This window comes from Nelumbo nucifera, chromosome 2 (genome assembly GCF_055504915.1).
Source record: "Nelumbo nucifera cultivar China Antique chromosome 2, China Antique-T2T, whole genome shotgun sequence".
NCBI lineage: Eukaryota > Viridiplantae > Streptophyta > Magnoliopsida > Proteales > Nelumbonaceae > Nelumbo > Nelumbo nucifera.
The window spans coordinates 17,351,925-17,376,892 of NC_142650.1; the positions used below are offsets into that span (position 1 = coordinate 17,351,925).

The 24,968-nt window shown below is 36.9% G+C and overlaps 1 protein-coding gene and 1 pseudogene across 6 annotated transcripts; both read right to left on the bottom strand.

Annotated features, from left to right (window-relative positions):
• Positions 1 to 1,812: 1,812 nt before the first annotated feature.
• Positions 1,813 to 12,364, bottom strand: LOC104596987 (large ribosomal subunit protein uL4c-like; annotated as a pseudogene). Its single transcript, XR_016082244.1, has 3 exons — positions 11,386 to 12,364; positions 4,169 to 4,383; positions 1,813 to 2,077 (listed from the first exon to the last, which is right to left on the bottom strand). The product of XR_016082244.1 is annotated as a large ribosomal subunit protein uL4c-like (transcript).
• Positions 12,365 to 15,756: 3,392 nt separating this feature from the next.
• Positions 15,757 to 23,572, bottom strand: LOC104596986 (peroxisomal nicotinamide adenine dinucleotide carrier-like). 5 transcript variants are annotated; one of them, XM_010258335.3, is made up of 12 exons: positions 23,434 to 23,572; positions 23,248 to 23,321; positions 23,054 to 23,131; positions 22,859 to 22,933; positions 20,832 to 20,962; positions 20,030 to 20,084; positions 19,064 to 19,174; positions 18,076 to 18,144; positions 17,896 to 18,003; positions 17,746 to 17,814; positions 16,998 to 17,052; positions 15,757 to 16,128 (listed from the first exon to the last, which is right to left on the bottom strand). In XM_010258335.3, exons 3-12 carry the CDS (start codon positions 23,060 to 23,062, stop codon positions 15,926 to 15,928), a joined length of 885 nt encoding a protein of 294 aa, XP_010256637.1. In that variant the 5' UTR covers positions 23,063 to 23,131; positions 23,248 to 23,321; positions 23,434 to 23,572; the 3' UTR covers positions 15,757 to 15,925. The 5 variants fall into 5 exon arrangements, 4 of the variants coding, with proteins under 4 accessions (XP_010256637.1, XP_088754197.1, XP_010256635.1 ...); XM_088898071.1 differs by having other exon boundaries at positions 23,404 to 23,520; XR_016082499.1 differs by having other exon boundaries at positions 16,998 to 17,253; positions 23,248 to 23,542.
• Between the last annotated feature and the right edge of the window lie 1,396 nt (positions 23,573 to 24,968).

Below are 24,968 nucleotides of genomic sequence, written 5' to 3' on the forward strand. Positions count from 1 at the left end.
CAATTAATTGGCCAACAGAAATCAAGTTTGTAGTGAGATTAGGAACAAGAAGGGTCTTGGTAAGAGGGAAAGATGCAATCGGTGAAAGCTTAAGAGATAGATGTTTAACTTTTCACCATTGGCAGTAACAATATGTTTGTGATGGGTTTTAATAAGGTTACTTGGTTGGTTAGGGTAGGCTCCTGTCATGTGGTTGGTAGCTCCAGAGTTAATGATCCTAATATGAGAAGGAGAAGCACAATAGCAGAAAGAGCAGAAGGAATAACAGATGTTACTAGTTGTCGAATGTTTTGCTCAATTGTAGATGCTAGAGAATCACCTTTAACAAAAGAATCGCCACTATCAAAGGCTAGACACAAGGATATCAAAGACTACCAAATTCAGCAATGAAGAAGATAACAGTCCAAAAAAGGCAAGTTTTTAAGACTGTCGAGTCAAAGGCCTTTCAAATATGAATCTGAAGTTTGAATCAAGTAAATGGGAGGCAAAAAAACCCTAGGACAACACCAGATCTAGGGTTATAGGTTGATCGAGTCAGCTGATTGAAAGAAATATGTGATTTACCAACACATCAGACGTCTTCTTCACGAATAAAAAGGTATCTTATACTAGTTAAGGCAGTCCTTAAAAACTCCAAACCAGAAACTAAGTGTAGGGTTAAGGAGAGCTTGAGAGAACCCTTCGATATGGAGAGAAAAACTTAAATCGCAGGCTAATGTTGAAGGCCTGAAGTCCAAAAAAGGTTGCAGTCCAAAAATGGAAAATGTAAGTGCTGCCGCCCCAAGAAGATCAGAATTCCTTCGAAAACTTCACCAAAACAGATGTTGTTTATAGGTGGAATAGATCAGGTCTAGGCGACACCAGATCTGAAGTCCAAAGCTATTGCAGTTCAAAAAAGGAAACTGTACAATGTTGCCGCCTCAAGAAAATCAAAACTCCTTCGAAAACTTCACCAAATCAGATGCTGTTTATAGGGAGAATAGATCAGGTCTAGGCGACACCAGATCTGAAATTTGGCCTCAAACCAATGTCTCCCAAGAGAGATCTAAAGAAATCTCTCCTGCTGGTTGCGCAAAGAAGAAAGAACAGAAAAGGGTTGATCAAGACAGACCTAATATGACAGGTTTACTGCTTCTAGTAAGGTTCAAGAGAGCGAGAAAATAGATTGGAGAGCAACCTGCTCTGATACCATGTCAACACTCTTGGCCGAATAGAGAAAAGAACAAGAATAATCTTAGAGGTGTCAAGAATAAAATGACCCCCACCTCAAAGAGTCTCTTATATATTAAAAGATATGTACAATTACAAGAATGCCCATACAGAGCTGAAAGAGAAAAGAAGAATAAGATGTAAAAGTAATATACAACACGGACTATACTAATAAGGTACATCAAGTTATAGAGTCTCCACAATTAATACAAGTCCTTCAAAACTTTCCCTCAACTTTCTGTTTCTCTCTTATTTTCCTTCCCACCAAACACAGCCTAAGAGAACTAATAAAGTTCTGAAACCAGAAGAAGTATACAGCAATTCCTGGTGATAGTATCTTTCTCGTGATATAGAATAGTCAAGTTCCCTTCAGCTAGAAAGGTTTTGGATTCAAAGAGAAAGGAACTTCACATTTTGGTTTCCCAAGGGAATGCATCTATGGAGATCTAGGACCTCAAATCCAAAATGCAAGCTCCCCAATGACAAAATGAGGTTTTCAGATGAATATATTGTTGCAGAAATTCAAGTTGGCAAACTGCAACAGGCAATAGAAACATGAAAAGGAAAAGAATAAAAAGTGAAATCTTTGTAAGACATAATGCATCAACCAAAACAAGGAAATGCAATTTTATATTAGACAATGTGTTAGATGACACAGAAAATGCAAAAGAGATAATACCAAAAAAAACCTCCAGTATAATACAGTTGTAGCCTGAAATGTTAGATGGCTGTTGATCTTGGCAACGAAGTTACTCCAATGAGGGTCAATAATTGGACCAATTGCATCTAAAACAATTTGGGAACAAATCTCTTCGGATCACTGTATTTCACTGCTCTGCTGCATCATAACTCTCATCTGCCTCATCACCTTCATCCCCAGTTCAAAGTCAAAAACAAAAAATTCAAGTTAAAAAAAAGAAAAAAAGAAAAGAATATCTTTCTCAGATGAGAGAAACTTGGTCTTCAGATAAATCCAGGAGATAATATCAGACTTTATACTCACAACAACATCCACATGAAAGACGAATAGAAAGGTAAAGTCCTCAAGTAATGAATGATAGCTATATAGAACAATTGACAAATTCCAGCATTAGACAACTATTTCCATAAAGCAAAATCCTATCCTAGTGATTGTAAATTCCTTTTTTTGTGTTTAGGATCTATGTTTCAAAGAAATAATGTAACATTTCTTGGACTATGACATGTTAATGCAAAAGAGCCCAAATTAAAGTATGTTGTTTAGATAAAATGCGCTTAAGATTCTATTATTTCTTGACCTTCTTTACACTTCTTTTCCTATATACCTAGGATACTAATTGTATGCTTTTATCTTCAAATCATGCAGCAACTATCCTACATTTTGTAGTTTCGCCTGAACATCTAACTGCTTGGTTCAGATTCTCACCTGATTAAAGGAAAAGAGTTACTTCGATCAGTGGCGGATCCAGGACCTTTGATCAGTGGGGGCAGGGTGTCCAGTGAGGAGGATGGGTACCCAATGAGGACGAGGAAATTGTTATCCGTTCTATTGGGATCTTACAGCCTTATACACGAGAAAAATGAAAACAAACTTATTTGAAACCGGTGATCTTGAAGACACCATGAGCATATGTCTTGGTACCCAATGAGGACTAGGAAAATTGTCATCTCTAGGTTTGAAGACACGAGGTAGGTAGAGAGGTGAGATTGAGCTGTTGAGGGATGTGAAATGGCAAAAGAAAAAAAAAAGGTAAAAGTTAAAATCCTAAATCCCAAACCTCATAACTTGTCAATATGGAATAGAGACACAGGTGTCATTCTTCTATATTTTTTCTTTATTTCTTACTTATTCACCTCTAAAAAAATGACCCCGTTTAAGAAGCCAAGCCAAATTTTATTTGATTCCCTATTATTTTATTTGAGTGGGGGCAATTGTAAAAACATTTAAATTTCCTCATATTTTTTATAATTATATAAAACTTTTTCAAATCTCAGTGGGGGCAATTTCCCACACTGACCTCTACATAGATCCGCCACCGACTTCAATGAATGTTTGTCAAAGTACCTACATCCTCTTCAACTCTGGTTTATATTTATCAGATGAATAGTGCTAACTGCTAAGATATGAGGATGACAATACAACCAATGAGCCAACATTTAGGGAGGATGTTTGCCAATGTATATGGTTTTGTTTTCTAAAACAAAAACAGTTCCACAACAGCAAAAATGTATTGCTTTTGCTGACATGGCAACTGCCTTTTTTTAGAAAACAAAACCATTCACATTGGCGAACATCCCCTAGTAGGGATGGCAATTTTCCCTACTCTGATCCCCGCAGTGATCCATCCCAAATGGGTCAAGGGTATCTGTGCAATTTTACTAAGTGAGGATCCCCATGGGTCAGGGAGTGTTCTCCCCGTCCCTTCAAGGGGAAAATGGGTTTAAAGCCCTGATGCCTTAAAACTTGGGATTTATGTTGAGTATTTGTATTTGTATTATGAATTAATTAATGAATTTGTGTTAATATCTTTAAAAATATGGTTGAATATGTTTGGATATATTTGGATCTATCTTGATAGGATTATAAATTGTAACTATTTTATTTTAATTTTTTTAAAGAAGTAGAAATAAAAAATAAAGTAAATTTGAATCATCAAAAAACCAAGGTGGGGAGTGGGGATACCCACGAGGATGGGGATCCCCGTGTAACAGTGATAGGGTTTTTCGTAGAGGCAGGAATGGGGAGTAGCTTCCCATCCCTCCCTTGCCCTGTTACCATTCCTACCCCTAGGGGTGAAGAACCAAAGGAGAGCTGAGCAGATGGGAGAGATGAGAAGAGACCCTCGAACAGGTTTTTTCTCTCTCCTCCCACTTTTCTGAGACTTTAATGATGAGACACAATTTGGTGTGTTGCGGCTATACCAAAGACTCAATTAACATTGCTCTGATACCAATGAACAACCAAAGGAGAGTTGATCACCTGACGTGGAACTACAATCTCAGCATCAGAGAATCATTTACAGGATCCGAGACACAGGCCCGCAGTAGCAAAATGCAACCCAGAACTTCTTAATCTGAATAGAGCAGGAGCAGTAGAGAGGATCTTTTCCTTTCTCAGTAATGAGCTTATCTCATGTGTTGGAAGCAATTGGGAGTGACTCTTATATATAGCCTGCTTCTCCAACGTTAAGTTCCCTGTTTTTAGGAACAAACAACAACCAATATAACCAATTGAGATAAGTGTTCCTTAACGGTAAAAATCATGCTCCATTAGATTTGAGACAAGTGTCTCACGGATCTAACCACTTGGTCATCCAGTCTAGACTGGGCCAAATGGATATCCATTGACCCAGTAAGAGCTGGAACTAGGATCCAGAATAATCCAATATATCTCTATGCATAAAACATTTTTCAGTAAACAATCAAATAAAGTTTCTTTTATAGAAAATAAATAAATAGATAATAATTTAAAGAAAAGGTGAATGATTATGTGTGAAGGTGTTGCATAGAGATATCCATAAAACAGTCATCTTCCATCAACATGTGGCTTGTCACATGGCCATTGGATATTCCAACATGTTGAGGATCAAACGAGGTCTATGGCCACTCTACCATCATCTCCCACTTGGCCAGTTAGGCCCGAGATGAATAAGTGCCAACCAACCCCATTGCTTTAACATGCCTTACATAACCTGTAATTGCAATGGGTTTAGTCAATGGGTCGGCAATCATTTCTTTTGTAGGCACATTCTACCAAGATCTCATTCCGTTGGTAGACATCATATAAATACCGGTATTAGAGATCTTTGTGTTTCCCTTTAGGGCCAATCTCACCATTTTTAATTGTCTTGATAGCAGCTTGGTTATCATTGAAGATCTTCACAGCTCCTATTGGCACATCAAGAATTCGGAGTTCTTCCAAGAATCTCCTAATCCAAACTGCTTCAGATGTCACAAAGCTACAAGCGATAAACTCAGCTTCCATGGTGAATTTAGCTACACAGCACTTCCTCCTAAGAGGAATAAGTACCCGATTGTGGATTTTCTATCATCCGGGTCACCTGCAAAATCAGCATCACAAAAACCAATAACTCTAAATCATTTGCATGATAGGTTAATTTGAAGTGTTTTATCAACTGCAAATACCTAAATATTCTTTTAACAGTCTTCCAATGTGTTTTACTTGGATTACTTTGACACTTGTTCGAGATTTTTTCTTTTTCTTCAATCTCTAAATGAACAACGGACTCCAACGACTCAAAACGAGCAGTAGGCTCCAGCAACTCCGAGTGAACAGAACCCAGCAACTCCGGCGATGCCCTCCTCTTATTTGACAACGCCAACTTGCGGCGAGCGTGGATCGAACATGCGACCTTCAGATCTTCAGTCTGACGCTCTTATTCCAATGACGTTGACTTTGATCTCCGGCGACTTCTCCTTTTGATGGCAGACCCCTGTTCGAGTTTTCTTGGACAACTTTCATTCAAGAGAAACCCTAGTTTGAGTTCTCTTTTACATTCAGAGCTCAATCATTCAACCGTTGCAAATTGAGAGAAAGGGTTCATCATTGATCTGAAACCCGGAATCTGAAAGCACCTGAAGCTGTTCAAAATAGTTTTTGGTCGGTTGAAATTTTTTCAAGGCACGATCAAGATGCAAATCGGGTATTAGAAACCCATTTTTGAACATTCACCTTCTGATTATCATTGATAATTCTTTTTTTTTACAAATCATTCACAGTCGTACTCTTTTTTTTGTTTCCATCTTTATTTTGTTGTGAGGCCCTATATCATTTCGACCAAGGCTGTGATCCATTGGGAAGTGTTACAAATCGGAGTTACTGGCTCTGCATACAGTTAACAGTGGCTAGACTTGACCTAGTTTTCTAAGATCACTGCAACAGATTTAATTGATTTCAAGCTGCTAAAAGAAACAGTGGGAACACTTGGAAATCCAGACCTTGCTAATAACACTGATAGGCCAAGCCAAATAACAGCCATGACTGGGAGTTCATCAGCAGATTTATCTGAACATCAGTCTCGTAAATACAGCTAAGTGCTCTATTCATTATTTATTTTTCTTTAACTTAGCAATATTCTTGATATTCTGAACCATGTCTGCTACTGCCTTGTCTCAAGAACTCAGTAAAACTGAGAAATTAAATGGCGCAAACTATGCTCTTTGGAAACGTAGCATTAGGAGAATATTGGATGAAGAAATGTTGATTATGTATTAGATAAACCTATTCCTGCTAAACCTACTGATGATGATTCCTTGATTGCAATTTGTGAGTATCAAAAATGGGAAAAGGATAATAGGAAGGCAAGAAATTGTTTGTTAACTTTTATGGAGCCTGACATAGAGGTTGTGTTTGAAGAATATAATAATGCTAAAGATATGTTTGAAGCCATTAAGGAAACATATGGAAAAATAACCGAAACCTATGATTAACTATTAATTGAGAAATACTATGGCTATGAAATGAGAAAGGAAGATTCTGTAGTAGACCATGTTAGTAAAATGAATGTGATTGCCAAAGAATTGGCAGCCACTGGAAATCCCATTCCTGAGAAATCTCCACCATTCTTAATAGCCTCCCATCTTCCTGGAATTCTGTAGTAACAACTTTAAACCTATTTGGAAGAGAAGTTAGCATAAAAAACTTACCTACTTTGCTAGGATTAGAGGCTGAAAGGAAGAGGAAGAAATCCCAACCTTCATCCTTAATGGTTGCTCCCAAACCAACTGAAATGGCTGAAAAGCCTAAGGGCAAAATTTTCAAAAATAATAATGGGAAGAAATTTAAATTCTCAAAAGGATTCAAGAAGACTAAGGGTAAACAATGCTTTAACTGTGGAAAACAAGGTTATACAAAATATAATTGCCCTGAATGCAAGAATAACAAATCGAATAATGAAAAGGGAAAAACTGAAAAGAAAGATATAGCCTGTGTAGTATCTGAATCCTACTTTACTGATTCCGATTTTTCTTATTGGTGCACAGATTCTAGCTCCTCTAAGCATATTTGCAAAACTAAAGAGATGTTCCTGGAACTGAAGGAAATGAAGACAAGAGAACACAGAATTTTTATAGGAAACAACACCTACATTGATGTACTTGGAACCGGAAAAGTGAAGATCCCCATAAATGAGAACATGAATTTAATCCTCACTGATGTATTATATGCACCTAATTTTAGGAGAAATTTATTGTTTGTACCTCTGTTAGATGAGAAGGGTTTTGACATACGTTTTAGGGGAGGAAAAGTGACCATAGGGAAGCATGGTAGAGTTTTAATGTTTGGGAATAAGTCTGATGGATTGTATTGTTTGACTATTAATAAAGTTGATGTTCTTTCTAGTTATGATTGTGTTTATCATGTGGATGAAAATGCATATATTTGGCATATGAGACTTTGTCACATAAACAAAAATAAAATGATGAGAATGAGCTCCAATGGATTAATTCCCAAAATAGAATTAAATTTCAATTATTGTGAACCATGGCTTAGTGGAAAAATGACTAGGCTCCCTTTTAATAAAGGAAAGAAATTAGAGGAATTATTAGCAATAATACATTCTGACGTTTGTGGCCCTTTGAATGTAAAAACACATAGGGGTATGGAATACTTTGTAACTTTTATAGATGATTTCTCCAGATTTGGCTTTGTGTATCTGATTAAGAGAAAATCAGAAGTGTTAGAGAAATTTAAAGAATATAAAACACTTGTAGAAAACCAATTGGGTAGAAAAATAAAAACTCTTAGGAGTAATAGAGGTGGACAATATATCTCTAACCTATTTAGTGACTTTTGTACACAAAATGGAATTATACACCAACTAACCATGTCCTTCACGCCAGAATGGAGTGGCTGAACGGAGAAATAAGACTTTGTTGGATATGGTGAAATCAATGTTATCTCACTCAAGTCTAGGAATACACTTTTGGGGAAAAGCCTTAGGTACTACTGTATATATTCTAAACAAGGTTCCAACTAAAGTTAATAGCTTAACACCCCATGAAATGTGGACTGGTAGAAAACCAGACCTGACTGACATCAAAATTTGGGGGGCTAGTGCCTATGTAAGAGTGCCAAGTCAGCAAAGAAGCAAGTTAGATAGCAAGAGTCTAAGGTGTACCTTTATAGGGTACAGTTTAAATAGCAAAGGGTAGAGATTTGTTAATCATAAATCTGATGGAATAGTTGAATTAATAGAAAACAGAGATGCTATTTTTCTGGAAGATCAAATTGAGGATAATAAACAATTACCTACCCTATTTGAAATAAACAAAGAAATTATAGAAGCTGAGACTACACCTAAAAGATAGGTTTCATCTAATAATGACACCCTAGGAAGAATTCAGAGAGAAAGATTCCCTTCTTCAAGATTAAAAGATTATTATACCTACTTGAATGAAGAACCTCTTGATGATCCAATTGATTTTAAAGATGCTATGGATGCACTTGATAAGGAAAAGTGGTGTGAAGCCATAGAAGAAGAGTTAGATTCAATAAATAAAAATCAAGTTTGGGAATTAATTGATTTACCCAAGAATAGGAAACCTATAGGGTGTAAATGGATATTAAAGAGAAAACTCAATATTGATGGGTCTATAGAAAAATATAAGGCAAGATTAGTAGCAAAAGGGTACATCCAAGTAGAAGGGATTGATTATGAGGAGACTTATTCTCCAATTGCCAAGTTTACCTCTATTAGAATCCTAATGTCTTTAGTTGCCTTTTTGGACTCAGAGTTATGCCAATTAGATGTTAAAACTGCTTTCCTCAATGAAAAGTTGAATGAAGAAATATACATGACTCAACCCAAAGGCTATGTAATAGAGGGTCAAGAAAATAAAGTGTATAAATTAAAGAAATCGTTGTATGGTTTAAAACAGTCCTCTAGGATGTGGTACCATACCTTTCATGGAGCAATCTCTAAACTTGGATTTATACCTAATCCATTTGATCACGGTGTTTACTCTTTGAATAGTAGGAGTAGTTTTGTTGTTCTTTCATTATATGTAGATGACATTCTTATTGCTGGAAATGATGTGTCTATGATTAATGAAACTAAAGATTGGTTAAAAACCAACTTTGAAATGAAAGACATGGGCGATGCTAGTTATGTACTTGGAATTCAAATAGAAAGAGATAGGAACACTAAAACCTTAACTCTTTCACAAGAGCATTACCTGGAGAAATTCCTAAGGAAATTTAATATGAAAGACTATAATGGAGTTGAAACTCCAACTTGTAAAGGAACCAAATTAAGTAGGGATATGGATCCTACTAATAATGGAGAAAATGAAGTATAGACCCTATGCTTAAGCTATTGGTAGCTTGATGTATGCAATGCTTTGCACAAGATCGGATATCTCATATCCAGGTAAAACACACTGGAAGACTGCTAAAAGAATATTTAGGTATTTGCAGTTGACAAAACACTTCAAATTAACCTATCATGCAAATGATTTAGAGTTACTGGGTTTTTGTTATGCTGATTTTGCAAGTGACCCGAATGATAGAAAATCCACAACCGGGTACTTATTCCTCTTAGGAGGAAGTGTTGTCTCATGGACAAGCAAGAAACAAAGCTATGTAGCTGAATTCACCATGGAAGTTGAGTTTATCGTTTGTAGCTTCGCGGCATCTGAAGCAGTTTGGATTAGGAGATTCTTGGAAGAACGCCGAATTCCTAATGTGCCAATAGGAGTTGTGAAGATCTTCAATGATAACCAAGCTGCTATCAAGACAATTAAAAATGGTGAGATCGGCCCTAAAGGGAAACACATAAATCTCCAATACCGGTATTTATATGATGTCTACTAACAGAATGAGATCTTGGTAGAATATGTGCCTACAAAAGAAATGATTGCCGACCCATTGACTAAACCCTTTGCAATTACAGATTATGTAAGGCATATTAAAGCAATGGGGTTGGTTGGCACTTATTCATCTCGAGCCTAACTGGCCAAGTGGGAGATGATGGTAGAGTGGCCATAGGCCCTCGTTTGATCCTCAACATGTTGGAATATCCAATGGCCATGTGACAAGCCACATGTTGATGGAAGATGACTGTTTTATGGATATCTCTATGAACACCTTCACACATAATCATTCACCTTTTCTTTAAATTATTATCTATTTATTTATTTCTATAAAATAAATTTTATTTGATTGTTTACTGGAAAATGTTTTATGCATAGAGATATATCGAATTATTTTGGATCCTAGTTCCAGCTCTTACTGGGTCAATGGATATCCATTTGGCCCAGTCTAGACTGGATGACCAGGTGACTAGATGCTTGGTCAACTTGAGACACTTGTCTCAAATCTGATGGAAAATGAATTTTACTGTTAAAGAACACTTATCTTAATTGATTATGTTGGTTGTTGTTTGTTCCTAAAAATAGGGAACTTAATGTTGGAGAAGCAGGTTATATATAGGAGTCACTCCCAATTGCTTCCAACACATGAGATAAGCTCATTACTGAGAAAGGAAAAGATCCTCTCTACTGCTCCTGCTCTATTCAGATTAAGAAGTTTCGGGTTGCGTTTTGCTGCTGCAGGCCTGTGTCTCAGGTTCTGTAAATGATTCTCTGATGTTGAGATTGTAGTTCCACGTCAGGTGATCAGCTCTCCTTTGGTTCTTCAAGGGGACCATGATATATGAAATGTTTACTAGATGCAAGGCATCTGTAGCATGTGTAAGTCCACACTTAAGTACTTATTAACTTCTCTATGTACATGACTTGTCTGTGTATGTGACCAAATATGGCTGTGTATGAGATGCATATCTAGAAGACACTTTGTAAAATTCTCCTGATGGGCATTATTTCTGATAGAAAAATACATCATCAACCTTGAAAATGATTTGGAATATCTAGCTATCACTGTAGAAGTGTTATATAGTAAGGTTCTATTTTATGCATGCTATACATGCATACATGTGCTGAGTGTAATGTTTCAAGTTCAATGTGAAGGATTCAAGGGTTTTAAGATTCCTGGGAGATAATTTTGCATATAATTGCATAAAAAATAAAGAAAAATGAAAGCTTAATGAGTTCAAGCTCAAGGAACCGCAAAGAAGATAAACCCAACAATCTTAACTGAAGTTACCAAAGCAAATAAAACCGTGGCCTCAGATAAAGAATAGAAATTCAAGAAAAGTAACAGAGAGATTATCAACTAACCTTCAGCTTCTTCGACTTTATCCTCATCTTCAGCTTCCCCTCCTTCATAGTCAATCCCATACATCCTGTTCAGGTAATCTACAGCTTGCTGAGTAAACACCAGATTATCTGAATTCAAGATGTCAAACAGGTTCAGCGTCCTCGGCGTTAGCAATTTCAACATCCTGATATTCCAACTAGACAACCTCACATTGTCCGACACCTCCGTGAACAAGAACATGGATTTCTCCTTGGGATCAATTCCCCACCTCTTCATCGCTGCGATGAAATCTTTCGTTTTTGGCTCATCGAATTTATCAGAAAAATCCTCCACAATAATCGCATTTACTGCTGCGCTGGATAACGCCGTCGATATAGCAAACCGCTTCTCTTTCCGGTTGATCTTGATGCTCCAATCCATTGGCTTCGGACCGAAAATAACACCTCCACCAGGCCTGAGAGGTGTTCGTTGAGACCCACGCCTGGCCCGTCCGGTCTTTTTCTGTGGGTAAGGTTTCTTACCACCTCCACGAACTTCTCCTCTCGTTAGAGTCGAAGCTGTTCCCCTTCGCTTATTCTGTTGATCAGTGATGATCCCGCGGTGAAGGACGGCTCGGGGCGTCTCTGGCGGTGCCGTTTTCAGGTCAAGATGGGTTTCACCGATCTTCTCGCCTTCGAAGGAGAGGATAGAAAGCGTTGCAGCCTCCGAATGGATTGTTAGCGTTTTAGTCACAGAATGGCTTAAGGTTTGGAAATGAGAAGAGGTTTAAGAGTTTTCAGAGAGTTTGGTATCAAGATAGAGAGAAATTTAGGGTTCTGCTGGGGAGAAGTAAGGAAAATCGAAGAGGAGAAGAAAGAAATGGCGTGGGATGTTGAAGAGGTCGCCATTGCTCGGTGTTTGGAAGGTAGCTTGTTCTGTTCTGTGAGAGGTGGTGGAGAAGAGTGGACGGGTTGATTTTGATCACATGATTTTGAAATTTCTATTCTATTTTCCAATTGGAAGTTAAAACAGCGAGAAGGTGCAACTCTCGACTTCAGCGCAGCAAAAGACACGGAACAGGGACTTAGGATGTCCGAATCCGATTTTCACGGATTTGAATATTACAGTTTTCATTTAATTAGTTAGTCCTTGAAGCCCCCACCAATGCAGGCGGGCTCAACATATATAATTATACTATATATAATGAATATGTATTTTTTTTATACTGAAAATTAAGATTTGAAGCCCCAAAAGGTGTTTTTGGCAAAAATAATAGGGTAAGGCACGTTGAAATGCATAGATTACAAAATATTGCCCAATATATAAAAAAAAAAAATAGATCACTCTAATAAGACAATCAAATGCAAAATTATGGCCTTCATAAGTTTGCATATAAGAAAAATAAATGCAAAAATAAAGATATTCTGAAACTGGGATCAATTCATCGGTTCTCCAATATTATATCAGCTGGTTGGTTAGTTTTGATCTGTTTTTATTATCCTGGTTTTTTATTAGGGGTGCAAGTCAGGAGGATTGGGCTGAGTTTATGGTCAATTTAGGCCCAGCCTAAGATTTGGGCCTAAAGCCTAAGACCAAACAAAGCCTAAGGTCAAGCCCAATCTTCCTAATCTGAGCCGAGCCCACATTGGAATTTGATGCAATGGGTTGGGCTCGGGCCCGATTTGGGTTTGGGTTGTTCAATGAACCCGCTCTATAACTGTACATGTATATATGTATTTATGCAAATATATAGACATATATGTATATCTATATATAAATACATATCTATATATGCATGTATGTATATAGTCAAGCTCAGGCCGTGTTCAGGCTACCTAAAGGCTGGGCCAGAGCCCAACCTGAAAAAATAGAAAGTATTACGTAGGCTTATAAGGACGGGAATTGCTAAAATTTGCTTATTGAAAGAAGCTATTTTTACAAAGCAGGATTTTATCCTCAAAATGCCCGAACTCTCTCTCTCTCTCACACACATGTTCTCTCTTTTTTTTTATGTTTTTGAAATGCTTTAGAAGTAGCAGAGCAAATAGGTTTAAATTGAATACAAGAAAGTCTTTATCTTAAACAAGAGTTTTCCTGGAATTGCAGGCTTGGAATGGTAACTTGGCATCTTTCCAAAAAGAGAGGTGCAAGGTGAAATTCATGTAACTGCAAGCATAATATTAATATTGTCAAGAACAGGCTTAGATATCTTATTTAATTATAATGAAGGTGACAAAGCTAGAACACTAGACCATTTCATCAAATGAATTAGGTGTTTCTAAATAGATGTAATGCAAATAAATATGGGTTTGCAAATGGATTTATGACCATTGGTGGAAGGCTGGTTTTTATTAAATTCTTTTCAATTTTTTAAATCAAAATCAAACTATAGACAACCATATTAAAGCATGCATGAATGGAAAGACAGGGTATTTTACCAAAAAAATATCTCTCACACTGATTTTTCTTTTTTCTTTTTTCTTTTTTTTACCTAGCCCCAATCCCAAGAATTGAGCTTAGGCTGAATTTTGATGTATTTGGGTTGGGCTTGGGTTAAGATAAGGTTGAATTAGGTTTATATCATTGTGGAGCTGCATAGATTAAGAGATATATGGAGAATTTTATTACAAACCGTGATGGCATATGGCATCATTTGCTTTACTGTACTTATCCATCAGTGTCAAGGCTTTTAGCATATGGTTGGGTATGTATCAAATTAAAGGGCATAAAGATATGATTGGGTATGTATCAAAATCTTTTACTACAAACATACATACACACATAGAAGATTTGAAGGGTAAAAAGAAGAAAGGGACATGTCATAACTCATAACCCTCATCGGAGTTAGGGAGCATTGTCAGAGTCAAAAGGTTGGAAACTAAAATATCGTGTGTTCAAATTCGGTTGCTATGGAGGCTAGGGTTTTCAACAATTCCTCCCAAATATGAATTTTTGAATGACAGACACCCTTTCATGTAATTTATGTCCAGGAAGCTTTGGAGTCCTACTCGACCCCTGCTCGCTTTAACTGACCCAAATTGCAGAAATGGGTTTTATAGTTTTCAATCTCCCCACTCTCACCCCTGCTCGCTTTATGCATATATTATATAAAGTTTATAATTGTTAAATTTAATACATATACATTATATTTAAATTAAAAATAACTATTTTTTTTTTAATTTTTTGGTCATTTTAAACATGATAAGATGGTTGATAATAAATTTAAATATGATAAAAATCCAATATGATAATCTAATGTGAATGCAAATACAATAATTAGATCTCACCCTGAATTCGATCCGGTTAAAGCCCTATGTCCGGTCATTGTCTTTATATGATGCTACTGTTTTGCTACACTGTCAATGACTCAATGTTTGTCTCTCTAACGTTCCAACTTCCAAGGCATCCATCGACCATCGTACACTACTAGTCCACTGCCCGTAGCAATGCAGCTTGGACGGTTAGGATCGGCTTGTGGGTCAATCAGGCCCAATCCTAAGTCTTGGACTTAAGTTTAAACTTGACCCGACCCGAGGTAAGTTTTTAACGTTTTACCCATATACCCCAATCCAAAGGTGATGAGGTTCACCCTTCACAAGTTCACAAGACACTTGAGGTTTGAGCACTGTTTGATAATGACTAAAATGAATGAGTTATTGATTTATCTTTTTAGGGGATGAAATAAGCAAATAGTAAAAAAGGTTTAAGTTATGGTAATCAATCCAATAACTTCAAAAAGACAGAGAAATAAGTTATTCGGTACAATCATTTCAGCTCTTACCAAACATCCCTTAATAATACACAAGGCGTTTTGGCTTTACCTTGTCTCAAGGCATTTGCCACGGTACCAAGGGCATGGGCATGTGCTATGCATACGTATAAATAGAGGTAAAAAAAAGGGTAGATATAAAGATTACCAAACACATCAGAGTGCATTTTAAAACTACTAGTGTGTGTACAAGAGATACAAGGGTAAAAAAGCAAACAGCCTTGCTGTGCATCCATCCTGATCCTGTAATGGTCAATTGATAAGCATGCAATATCTCCATTTAGACTAGTCATATGGTTGGTTCTTGGTTGCACCTCATTTCTTACTACCTGTACTCATGAAAGATATTTTGATTTATCTTCTATTGTCTGTACAGAAACAGAAACCAAGGCCTGGTCCTAATATCAGGGAGGTGCTGTAAGGTTTGGCATTTTTAACTTTTAAGCCTGAAAATCAGTATCGTATACCATTCCAAATTTCCAATGCATGCCAATACAAGTTTGGGTGTAAGTGCTAGATGAATTCCTACATCTGATTAACACCCATGGTTCTGTAAATTGAATAGCAATCAATAGAAAATCCCTTAAATAGCAATAAACAAGGAAACAAGAGACAGTATTTATAGAGGACGAGAGCTACACCATTTGGAATTTAATTTATGTCTGTGGATGATCTTGTTCCTTTTTTTTTTATTTTTTAGATTTCAAGCTACACCCCACGCAGATATGGGCATTTCATTTCCAATGTACAATTTGTGCTTGCCTACTAAAAAGAAACTGAAAATTGATACAACGAAGGATGAGAATGATAAATTATAAAGGCTTAGATCTTGCCACATTAACCACCCTAGTAGTATTCCTTTTCACTAACATGCGAGCTCCTTTGACAAGTTCTTCCTTAACCATGAACAGAACAGCAGCAGCAAGAACACTCTGTACAATTTTTGTGCTCATCCCTTTGTAAAAGCCAGACAAGCCTTCATAGTGGATCATCTTCACAATGGCATCGAACATACCTGCATTAGAGGAAATGTTCCATCACACAGGAACTGAATAGCAGATTGAGGTACGCAATCTGTTTTGCTCTGTGTTTGCACGGTGCATAAACTAACCATCTTAATACTCTCATCTAAATCAAAAATGTTTATGAAGATCTTCATGAACATGTCTGGGAACGTTAACATGCAAATGCTTAGTTTCTCTTTTAGGACAAATCCATGTGCTGAAAAAGTTAAGATCACCAAATCAAGTAGGTCCATTGTGTTGACCATGCAAAAGGTGATGCTGTTTAATGCAACATCTGGAAGGTCTACCAAGCAGGCAATAGCAATATCACCTCATATAACTAATAGGGCAGCATTAGGTGATCCAAGTTGATTTTGCAAGCCTAGTTTGTGGAAGTAATTGGAAGCCTAAAATGGGTAATATTTGTGGAATATAGTGGTTTTGTTGAAGCTTTTGGAAGAGAAAAAACGCCTTATTTTTGAAGATGATTCTATTGTTAAGTGGATTCTATTTCTGGTTCATTCAAGGAGTTCAAACATGAATATTACTCTTCTTTCAGTGTGTAACTTGTACATCTATGCACACAATGCTTTTTTTTTTTTTTTTTTTTTTGCACATGGGCAATCTACCTTTACTTCACATGATAAAGGCCATTAGCCAATGTTGGTCCCAGCTATCTGGGGTCTTCGGAGGGTAGACAGGATATGGTCCTAAGTCCTAACCTTTGGCATTTTCTTTATGCACAAAGTGGCCACTCTCAGGCTTGAACCTGCATTCTCATGCTTGCCAGCCTGAGATTTTACCAAAACACCAAATGGGCCTTTACTTCACATGATATCAAAGAAAAAAGGAAAAAAAAAAACACTATGACATTTCAAACCTTTATAATGAAGCTTCTTGTCTCCACCAGTAACTTGTTTTGCTTGAAGTCTTGACTGCACATGTGATAGAATGATTGAGGAATGAAACAGAGTATAACAAATTAGAGGACATTTAAAATGAAATCCAGTCAACCATTTGTAACGCCCATCCATCTAGAAATTGATCCTTAAGCATCTGCCAGCCAAACAAGGGCCAATTGGTTGATAAACCGACCTCAACCATAGATCAATTGCTTGGGAAACAACACCTGTCATCTGCCAGCCAAATAAGGGCCAATTGGTTGATAAACCAACCTCAACCATAGTTCAATTGGTTGGGAAACAACACCTGTCAACTCCAACTTACCCAGACATAGAAGGAAATAATTTAAAAGTCAAATTCAGGAAGAGAAATTGCCACAATAAAGATGTTGGTAATTTATGTTTTCAAAAATCCAGAAAACTCAACTAGTCACTGGAAGTTGAGAATATACCAAATCAGAAAACTCAATTCTTATACCAGCACTTTGTTACCCTTCAGCTTTCAAAATAGAAGACCCAATCAATTCCTATTGGGAAATCCATTGAATTCTTTAATGGTTAAATTAGTCATTGAATCTTAATCATGTCTTGGCTTGAAATGATCTTCAGGGTGGTCCAACTTACAAAGTCACACTTTCTTCTAGCTAAGTCAACTAGTCAAGTTTTGGGTGGCTTTTGACAATCTTCTAAAACCATAATACTACTTCTAGAAGTTATGCCAATTACCTTCACAACAAGAAGGGGATATGTCACAACAGTTGCTCCAAGTTTAGCAACAGCTCCAAGAAGAAAAATCTAGTAAAAAAGTCAGTTAAATGGTATTAAAGCAAATATAACTAGGAAGGAGATGATACTGAAAGTCAGATTAAAGCCCACCTCCAAAGCAGTTACTGCATCATTTCCCTTCTTACTTGAGGCACGCCTAGCCTTCAGCTTTTTCAACAGGGTCTCATATAGCATAAATTGTATGGAAGGATTGCTAACCTGTAACAGTAGCAGGTGCATTTCAGTTTCCTTCATTTGTTTGGAACCAAAAAAGTCTGACTGCTCACTAACCATGATAAGTGTTGGAAATACGCCTTTCCAGAAACCCCAAAGTCCAGCTTCATCATAGACTTCCTGGACCTGTACACATTAAACTATCCTCCTTGAAGGTCTTGGTGGTAAACACCAACATGACAGGAATTGGAAACTGATCTTGGCATAGATGTGGAAAGCAAAACAAAGGAAGTTCTTTATATATTTTGTAGGAAGCATCTAATTATGCTTCTTATTATAATTTATCTGTACATAACAACTTGCTTTAAATTCTGAAACCTTAGAATCAGAGGTATATGTATATTCCCTTCAGTTTCCATTTTTCAGGTAGTATAATAAATTACAAAAGCAATTCGTCATATCAACTTGTTTGAATTCTTTTTTATTCCAGAATCTATGGCATTGTCTTTAAAGTCAGTACTCAATCAAGGTTCTAGTTGTTAGTGCATTTAAGGAATCATGTCTGTTGCAGAAAGTGCAATACAAGTCCATTTGTCGCTCCGATAGGTTTGTACAAAAAAGCTAATTTATCTAATTGATTCCATCAACTATGATCTCACGAGTGATACATTGCACATCCATAAAAAAATAAAATAAAGAGAAACATACGCCAACCGGACATCAGAAGAATACAAAAGGAGATTGCATTCTTCAGCTATGAGCCGTGTTCAACTCACAACCAAATCAAGTTACTGTACTTTCAGTTACTTTTTCAGTTTTAATTCCTGCATTTTACTACATTCATAAACTCAATGTTGAATAGAAAAGGTAAACAGAATTAATGGTTAAGTTCATTCAATGGGATACTATCTTCTCATGACAATCATCAATGTTGAAACCACCAATTATTGTCCCAACATGACTTTGCTATCATTCCAATTAGTATAACTATTCCATATTTATGGTATAATGGTCTGGTAAAAAAACCTCATTCAGATTATTGGCAGCTCATATGTCAAGCAACAATTTATACAAGGAATTGTCAAGGAGCGAAAATTGTACATACGGCATGGCTAGTTCCATATGGTGGAGGCTCCACAACAGCGAGAATTGTTTCATCTGGCACAATTGATAGATTACGATTAAGTCTAGTTTCTGTTGATGCCTTTGTGTGTGTCTGCAAGATAACAACACATTTCAAGCATGGAAACCAGTTGGGTTAACTTTAAATATAATCACAGAAATTTGTTTTATATATATAGCACCATCAAAATCACTTTTTCCATAATAGTTCTGATGGTTGATTGATTGGTTAACAGTGGAATGAAAAGATTATTTTCTATTGTAACTGAACCTTTTGCTAATTGGGCAAGTAAGCTAAGTTACAAACAATGACTTATCAGGAAAAAAAAATTATGGGCAATCCCCAACCACTAACCAGAGCCCAGTCACAGCTAATAATCAGAAAATGTAGGCAATTTTTTTTGATCGACAACATAAGAACAACTTTTATTAGATCATATAAAAATATTACAATTTTCAGTAGCCTCGGCTAACCCAGAAAAGCTTAAGATAACAACAAAAACATTTCTTATAATTACAATTGAGCCCAAAAGCAATTCCTTCTATTGAACCCTTGCTAGCTAAATAATCAGCTAAGCTGTTTGCTGATCTAGGAAATCAATTCCTTCTATTAGATCGTATGAAAATGTAGGCAATTTGCTTGAAGAACCAATGCTGTTAGCTTGAGAGAACATGAAATCATTTTAGATTTCCACAAGGCCGGGGTCTCCCATAAAGAAGGAAAATGGGGAAAAGATTTCAAGAATTCAAATCCAATTATACTTTCACCAAAGAATCCAAATCTAATATAAGAAAATCAGCTTTCCAATGATTGACGGTGTCTATTTTTCAAATTTCCAGCAAAGGCCTTGGAGGGGGGTAAAACTTATAGAAATCTGAATTCGAAGTCAAATTTGTGTCAAAAGAATAGTCTTAAAGGAGAGTAGCAGTGAAATCAACTAGATTTTACCTGCATACGGGTAACAACTACCCATATGGGGTTAGTAAATAGCACATTCACGCACCTACACAAAGAAAAATGTAAACAATACTTCAAACAGCAACACATGATAAAATTGAAGGGGCTTCAAATTGATTAAATTTACTATACTAATCCATGTCCAATATAATAAGCGAATTGAGAACTTTTACAAGAAATGTTTGGAATTGAAGTGGTCCAGGGGAATTTATGCCATGGTCTTTGACAATTAATTTTTTATTTAATTTTGTTTGAATATTTGTTTGTGTATGTGTGTGGGGTGGTAATAAAGGTCTACAGATAAACTTTTTTGTAACCATGCTATATTGTCATGGAAGGATTGATTTTGAAAGGTGTTCATGTCTAAGGAGGTTGTAACATAATTTCCAACGGAAAAGAACAATCAAGATGAATAAAAATTAATTCTTATCTACCCAAACCCTCTGACCAAAAAGAAGAATTTTCTGAATAGTTAAAAATGGCCAACAGATTGAACGGCCAAATTTACCAAATTAAACAGGTATTCACATAGGAAATGTTTATGTTGGACCATGAGATGGTGGATCTACCCTGCATGTGTGCCACATGTAAAGAAATGCTAACATATACTAGGAGCCAACTATAAAGAAGAGACAGAAGTGTGTCTTTCAAGTAGATGATCGTGGAGATTTTGGCTGGCCAAAATAACTATAGAAAGGTAGAAAACTGGACATCTTATTACAGTTTGAGTCTGATGGAAGAACAAAATAAAGACAAATTATTTCTATGAAAAGTCTGCATAAGAATAAATCACCCGGCTAATGCAGCCACTGCAAGTGATGAAAACATTCCTACTGATCCATCACCAATCCCCTTCTTCCAACGATCAAGTGCATCAGCTTCTGCCTGGCTCCTAAATATTTGATAGAAGTAGTAATAAACACCCTGTATCAAAACAATGGTGAATAAATGAGTAAAGATCTTAATCTGAACTCAAAGTTTACCTAAAAATGTCAATGCAGTATTAGCTTTTTAGTGTAGCCCCCACAACAAGTCAACTTCAAATTTAAACATCAGGACAAACCTAATGAAAAACATCAGGGCAACAATCCAAGAAACTAAAAAAGGAAAATAACATAATAATGTGTGAAGGGAAAGCAGAAGCAGGTTCTACAGCATTACATTTGTGCTTCACTCATGTAAAAAACCTTCAAGTTGGTCATTCATTGAGGTGTGGATGACTGGGTTTGCAGTCTTTGCTTTTTTGTGTGTGTGCACTTGAGAGATCTGAAGAGAAAAACAATAACGGCAGTACCAGAAATAGAAACAGTCGCAAGAACACCTAGGTGTTTTCAGGTGAGAACAAGTGTTGCATGGGCTTAGACACAGTAGTCTGATTCCATAAACCCAAAAGGTAGGATTTGTGGACATGTCTCGCATAGATAACATTTTTTTGAACTCATTGAACTATATAAGCATAATAACTTAAGTAGTTAAACTACTTTTACAATTGACAAGTTAAACTCACAGCCTTTGCCTATTTGCCACATGGCCATGCTAGTTGTTTTTCATTGTTTTGTTAATTTCAATGTTAATTGGAAAAGATCCAATAAACAATGGGTCATAAGTTATGTGTAAGTTAGGAAAATACGAATGCTAGACTACACAATTGGACAGTTTAAATGGTTGGACAACTGTTATATAGAGGTGTTAAAAGTGAGGATTTGTAAATTTTCAGAGACAAATCTGGTGGGCATTTTGGTAAATCCACCTGAATCAAGCTTTAGTCTGTAGTTGGGTCCGACACACATTTTGGAGGGTTGGACACAAGTCAACTCACAAGTCCCCTCCAAAAGTGGGGTGTCATGCAACACTGGTGAGAACCCCTGATATGTCTTCTTTGACATACTAGCATCTGGAACATGTAATATGGATATCTTGTAATTTGACTTTTTATTAGGATCCAATGAAGCCTCATAGAGCCACCAAATATTAAAGCATAAGTAGTAGTCCACTTGCTAGAATAGCACAGTGCATTACTGAATCCTGGTTCAGGGTATAAGGATAAAACCCCATCAAGAAAAAGTGTAACAAACAGACCCAATTTAGGTGAGATCAAGATAGGTGTGGAAAATTAATTTCTAGAATATATAACTACAACAAATTGCATACAATTTGAATTGGAATAACATTTAGGCTGTATTTCATTTGGAAGAAAAGGTAGGGAAAGGAAGGGGAAGGTAGGGAAACCTATACAAAGTTTCCCTACCTTTTCTTTCAAACCAAACACAGCCTTAAGTTTGCCGAGGAGCACATATAAATGATCTGATGCCTCTTGGACCAAAAAAAAATGAAACTACCTAGAGCGGTGGATGATTTGTAAGGTATATCTTTTTAAATTCTGGATAGTTACGGGAACATTAGTATAGAATATGATACTTCATCAATCTTTCAAGGATCCATGCACCTATAACTCTTTAATCATAGAACTTTGCACACATTAGTCGGTTTATTCATGGGTTCTCCTTTATGAGTATGGACTCTGACTACTCTGTAATTGTTTACTTCACAGACACTAGTTAGACCTCAGAAAGGTACCAAAACATGAGTTACGCACCAAATCTATTTGATCCAATTAAAAGAAATGGATTAGCAGTTTGAGAATCTTGAACCATGATCAAAGCAATATAAAGTATTGAAATTCTTCTAAGCTTTCTTTTCTTTAACGTGTCCCGGTGTACTCTGAAATACGCCAAAGGGGCACGCAAAGGCTAAACAGGAAAAAACATGATCAGAAGAACCAGTAGTTGAAACACCAACAGGGTAGTGAAATGAGCGTACCTGCGATGCAGCAGTACCCACCAACGACGGCGTCAAGCCTCCATATAACCGCCCCCATCCTTCGTGCTTAACTACCTGCAACCCGTTAAACGAATAAATACAGGAAAAGAAATTCCTCAACAACCTTACTAGACTTTTCCAACTTCAATTTGTATTATTTAAAGGAAAATACTAAAAGAAAGAAAGGAAGGAAACCTGACACATTTGTCCTATGGTTCCAAGTTTCCTGCTACTCTTCTTGGGATCACGCTCTGTCTGTTGACGAGTATTGACCTACATCCATAAACCCATACACTAGTTAAAAGTTAAAACCATACTAAGCAAATGGGAAAAAGATACACACTTGAGAAATTGGTCCCTCCAAAACAGAAATAGAATGGAAAAATTACAGTTTGCAGAGGATATGTGATAAGTTGAGCGATGATTCCTCCTCCAGCACCAGCCAATCCATTGATCAAAGCGTCTGACATGTATTCTTAATTTTAGAGAAAAAAAAAAAACTCGATCTGTAAAGCAAAAACTTTGGACTAAATTCACAAACAAACCAATGAGAAAAGAAAACAGCAAGTACAGACTAGAGAGAGAGAAAGAGAGAGAATATCTATGAGGTTGGTCGTTAGCCGTAAGCGGCCCAATTTAATGTCGTTCGCTATCAGAGCTCAATACTTCCGGTGGATCGGTTCGGACCCGTTTAGGACGTTGATGAATTGCTCGCTCAGACAGTCAGACCTAACTCCAGGACGAAATTGCCCTTTGCATTATTAAAAATATCGAAACTCTATCCTTTTTTTATACGTAAAAGAAACAAGGGGTAATAGCATATAAATGCAACTTTTGGGGTTTAATATTAATAAAAGTAATATATTTAAAAATAGGTTAACTTTTTAAAAATAATATAAAGGGCAAAAGCATTGTTCATTTTCTTCTTCTTGTCATTTGTTCATTGCCTGTCGCCGCCCGCCACCGTCGTCCACTATTGCCTGCCACCACCTCCGCCTCTACCTCCGGCAGTATTGCCGGAGGTGGCGGCAGCGGCTGGTGGTTTCTCTGTCCAATGCAGCCACCTCCGCCCACCTCTGGCTCCAGCTCCGGCAACGTTGCCAAAGATGGTGGAGACAGACGTGGCGGTGGCGGCGGGTAGAGGAATGACCACCAGCGTCGCTGCCGCCACCTCCAACATCGTTGCCGGAGGCGGTAGCGGGCAGTAGCGGACGACGGTGGCGGGTGGTGGCGAACAGTGAACAAATGACAAGAAGAAGAAGATGACCAGTGTTTTTGCCCTTTACTGATATTATTTTTAAAAAGTTAACATATTTTTGAATTTTTTTAAATATATTACTTTTATTGATATTAAACCCCAAAAGAACCCAAGAAAAAAACACTAACAAAGTCAAGACAGACAACCACCATACATGCACGCCTGCTCCACCAAACTAGTTGGGTGTTTGGCACCGGTGCGTTTAAAATCACATTTAGCAATGATGTTTTTTAGAAAAATATTTTGCATTATTTATCAGAACACTTTACTTAAACTTATCTTTTAGTTTACAACCTATTTATTACTTAATTGACCTTTCATTAAGAACTATTTGCTTTGCCATCTTAAAATAGTAACATGATCACCTAAACTAAGTGGAAAATGTTCAAGGGTATGGATCCATGACATTGTTCATTATCTCCCACTTCTGCTCTTTAAACTAACTCAACTCCTTTGTTCAGAGAGATACTAAGCCCATAAGGACTTCAATTTTCGACTGCGAATTGGAAAGATACAGCGTAGGAAGGCGAAAAACAGAACTAAGTAATTTGAATGTTCCAAAATCTAGCAAGATGAAATTATTGTAGATTTATTTGAAACTTTAAACAGGTCCAAGAATCCAAAGATCGATACCGAAGAAAGATCCAAGAAATCACAAAGATGATGCCTCCAAACCTGATCTCTGAAGACCGAGGAACTTCTCCATTCTCTTTTTAGCATTGCAAAGGCCTTGGAAGGGAAGACCTCTGACCAATACACAGATGGTGCCTTCTATAATTGATGAGGGGTAATTTGGTCATCCGAATTACATCACGACACGTGGCTTTCAAGTGACACCTCAGCGCTAAGTAA

What these genes read in the sequence shown, in the direction of transcription:
- LOC104596986 (XM_010258333.3), bottom strand. Translation starts at nt 23,328, where the DNA reads ATGTCAGACGCTTTGATCAATGGATTGGCTGGTGCTGGAGGAGGAATC. An exon ending in TAGTTGTTACCCGTATGCAG is followed by an intron (nt 19,175 to 20,029) that starts GTAAAATCTAGT and finishes GTTATCTTGCAG; the next exon opens with ACACACACAAAGGCATCAAC. An exon ending in ATGCAGTAACTGCTTTGGAG is followed by an intron (nt 17,815 to 17,895) that starts GTGGGCTTTAAT and finishes CTTTTTTACTAG; the next exon opens with ATTTTTCTTCTTGGAGCTGT.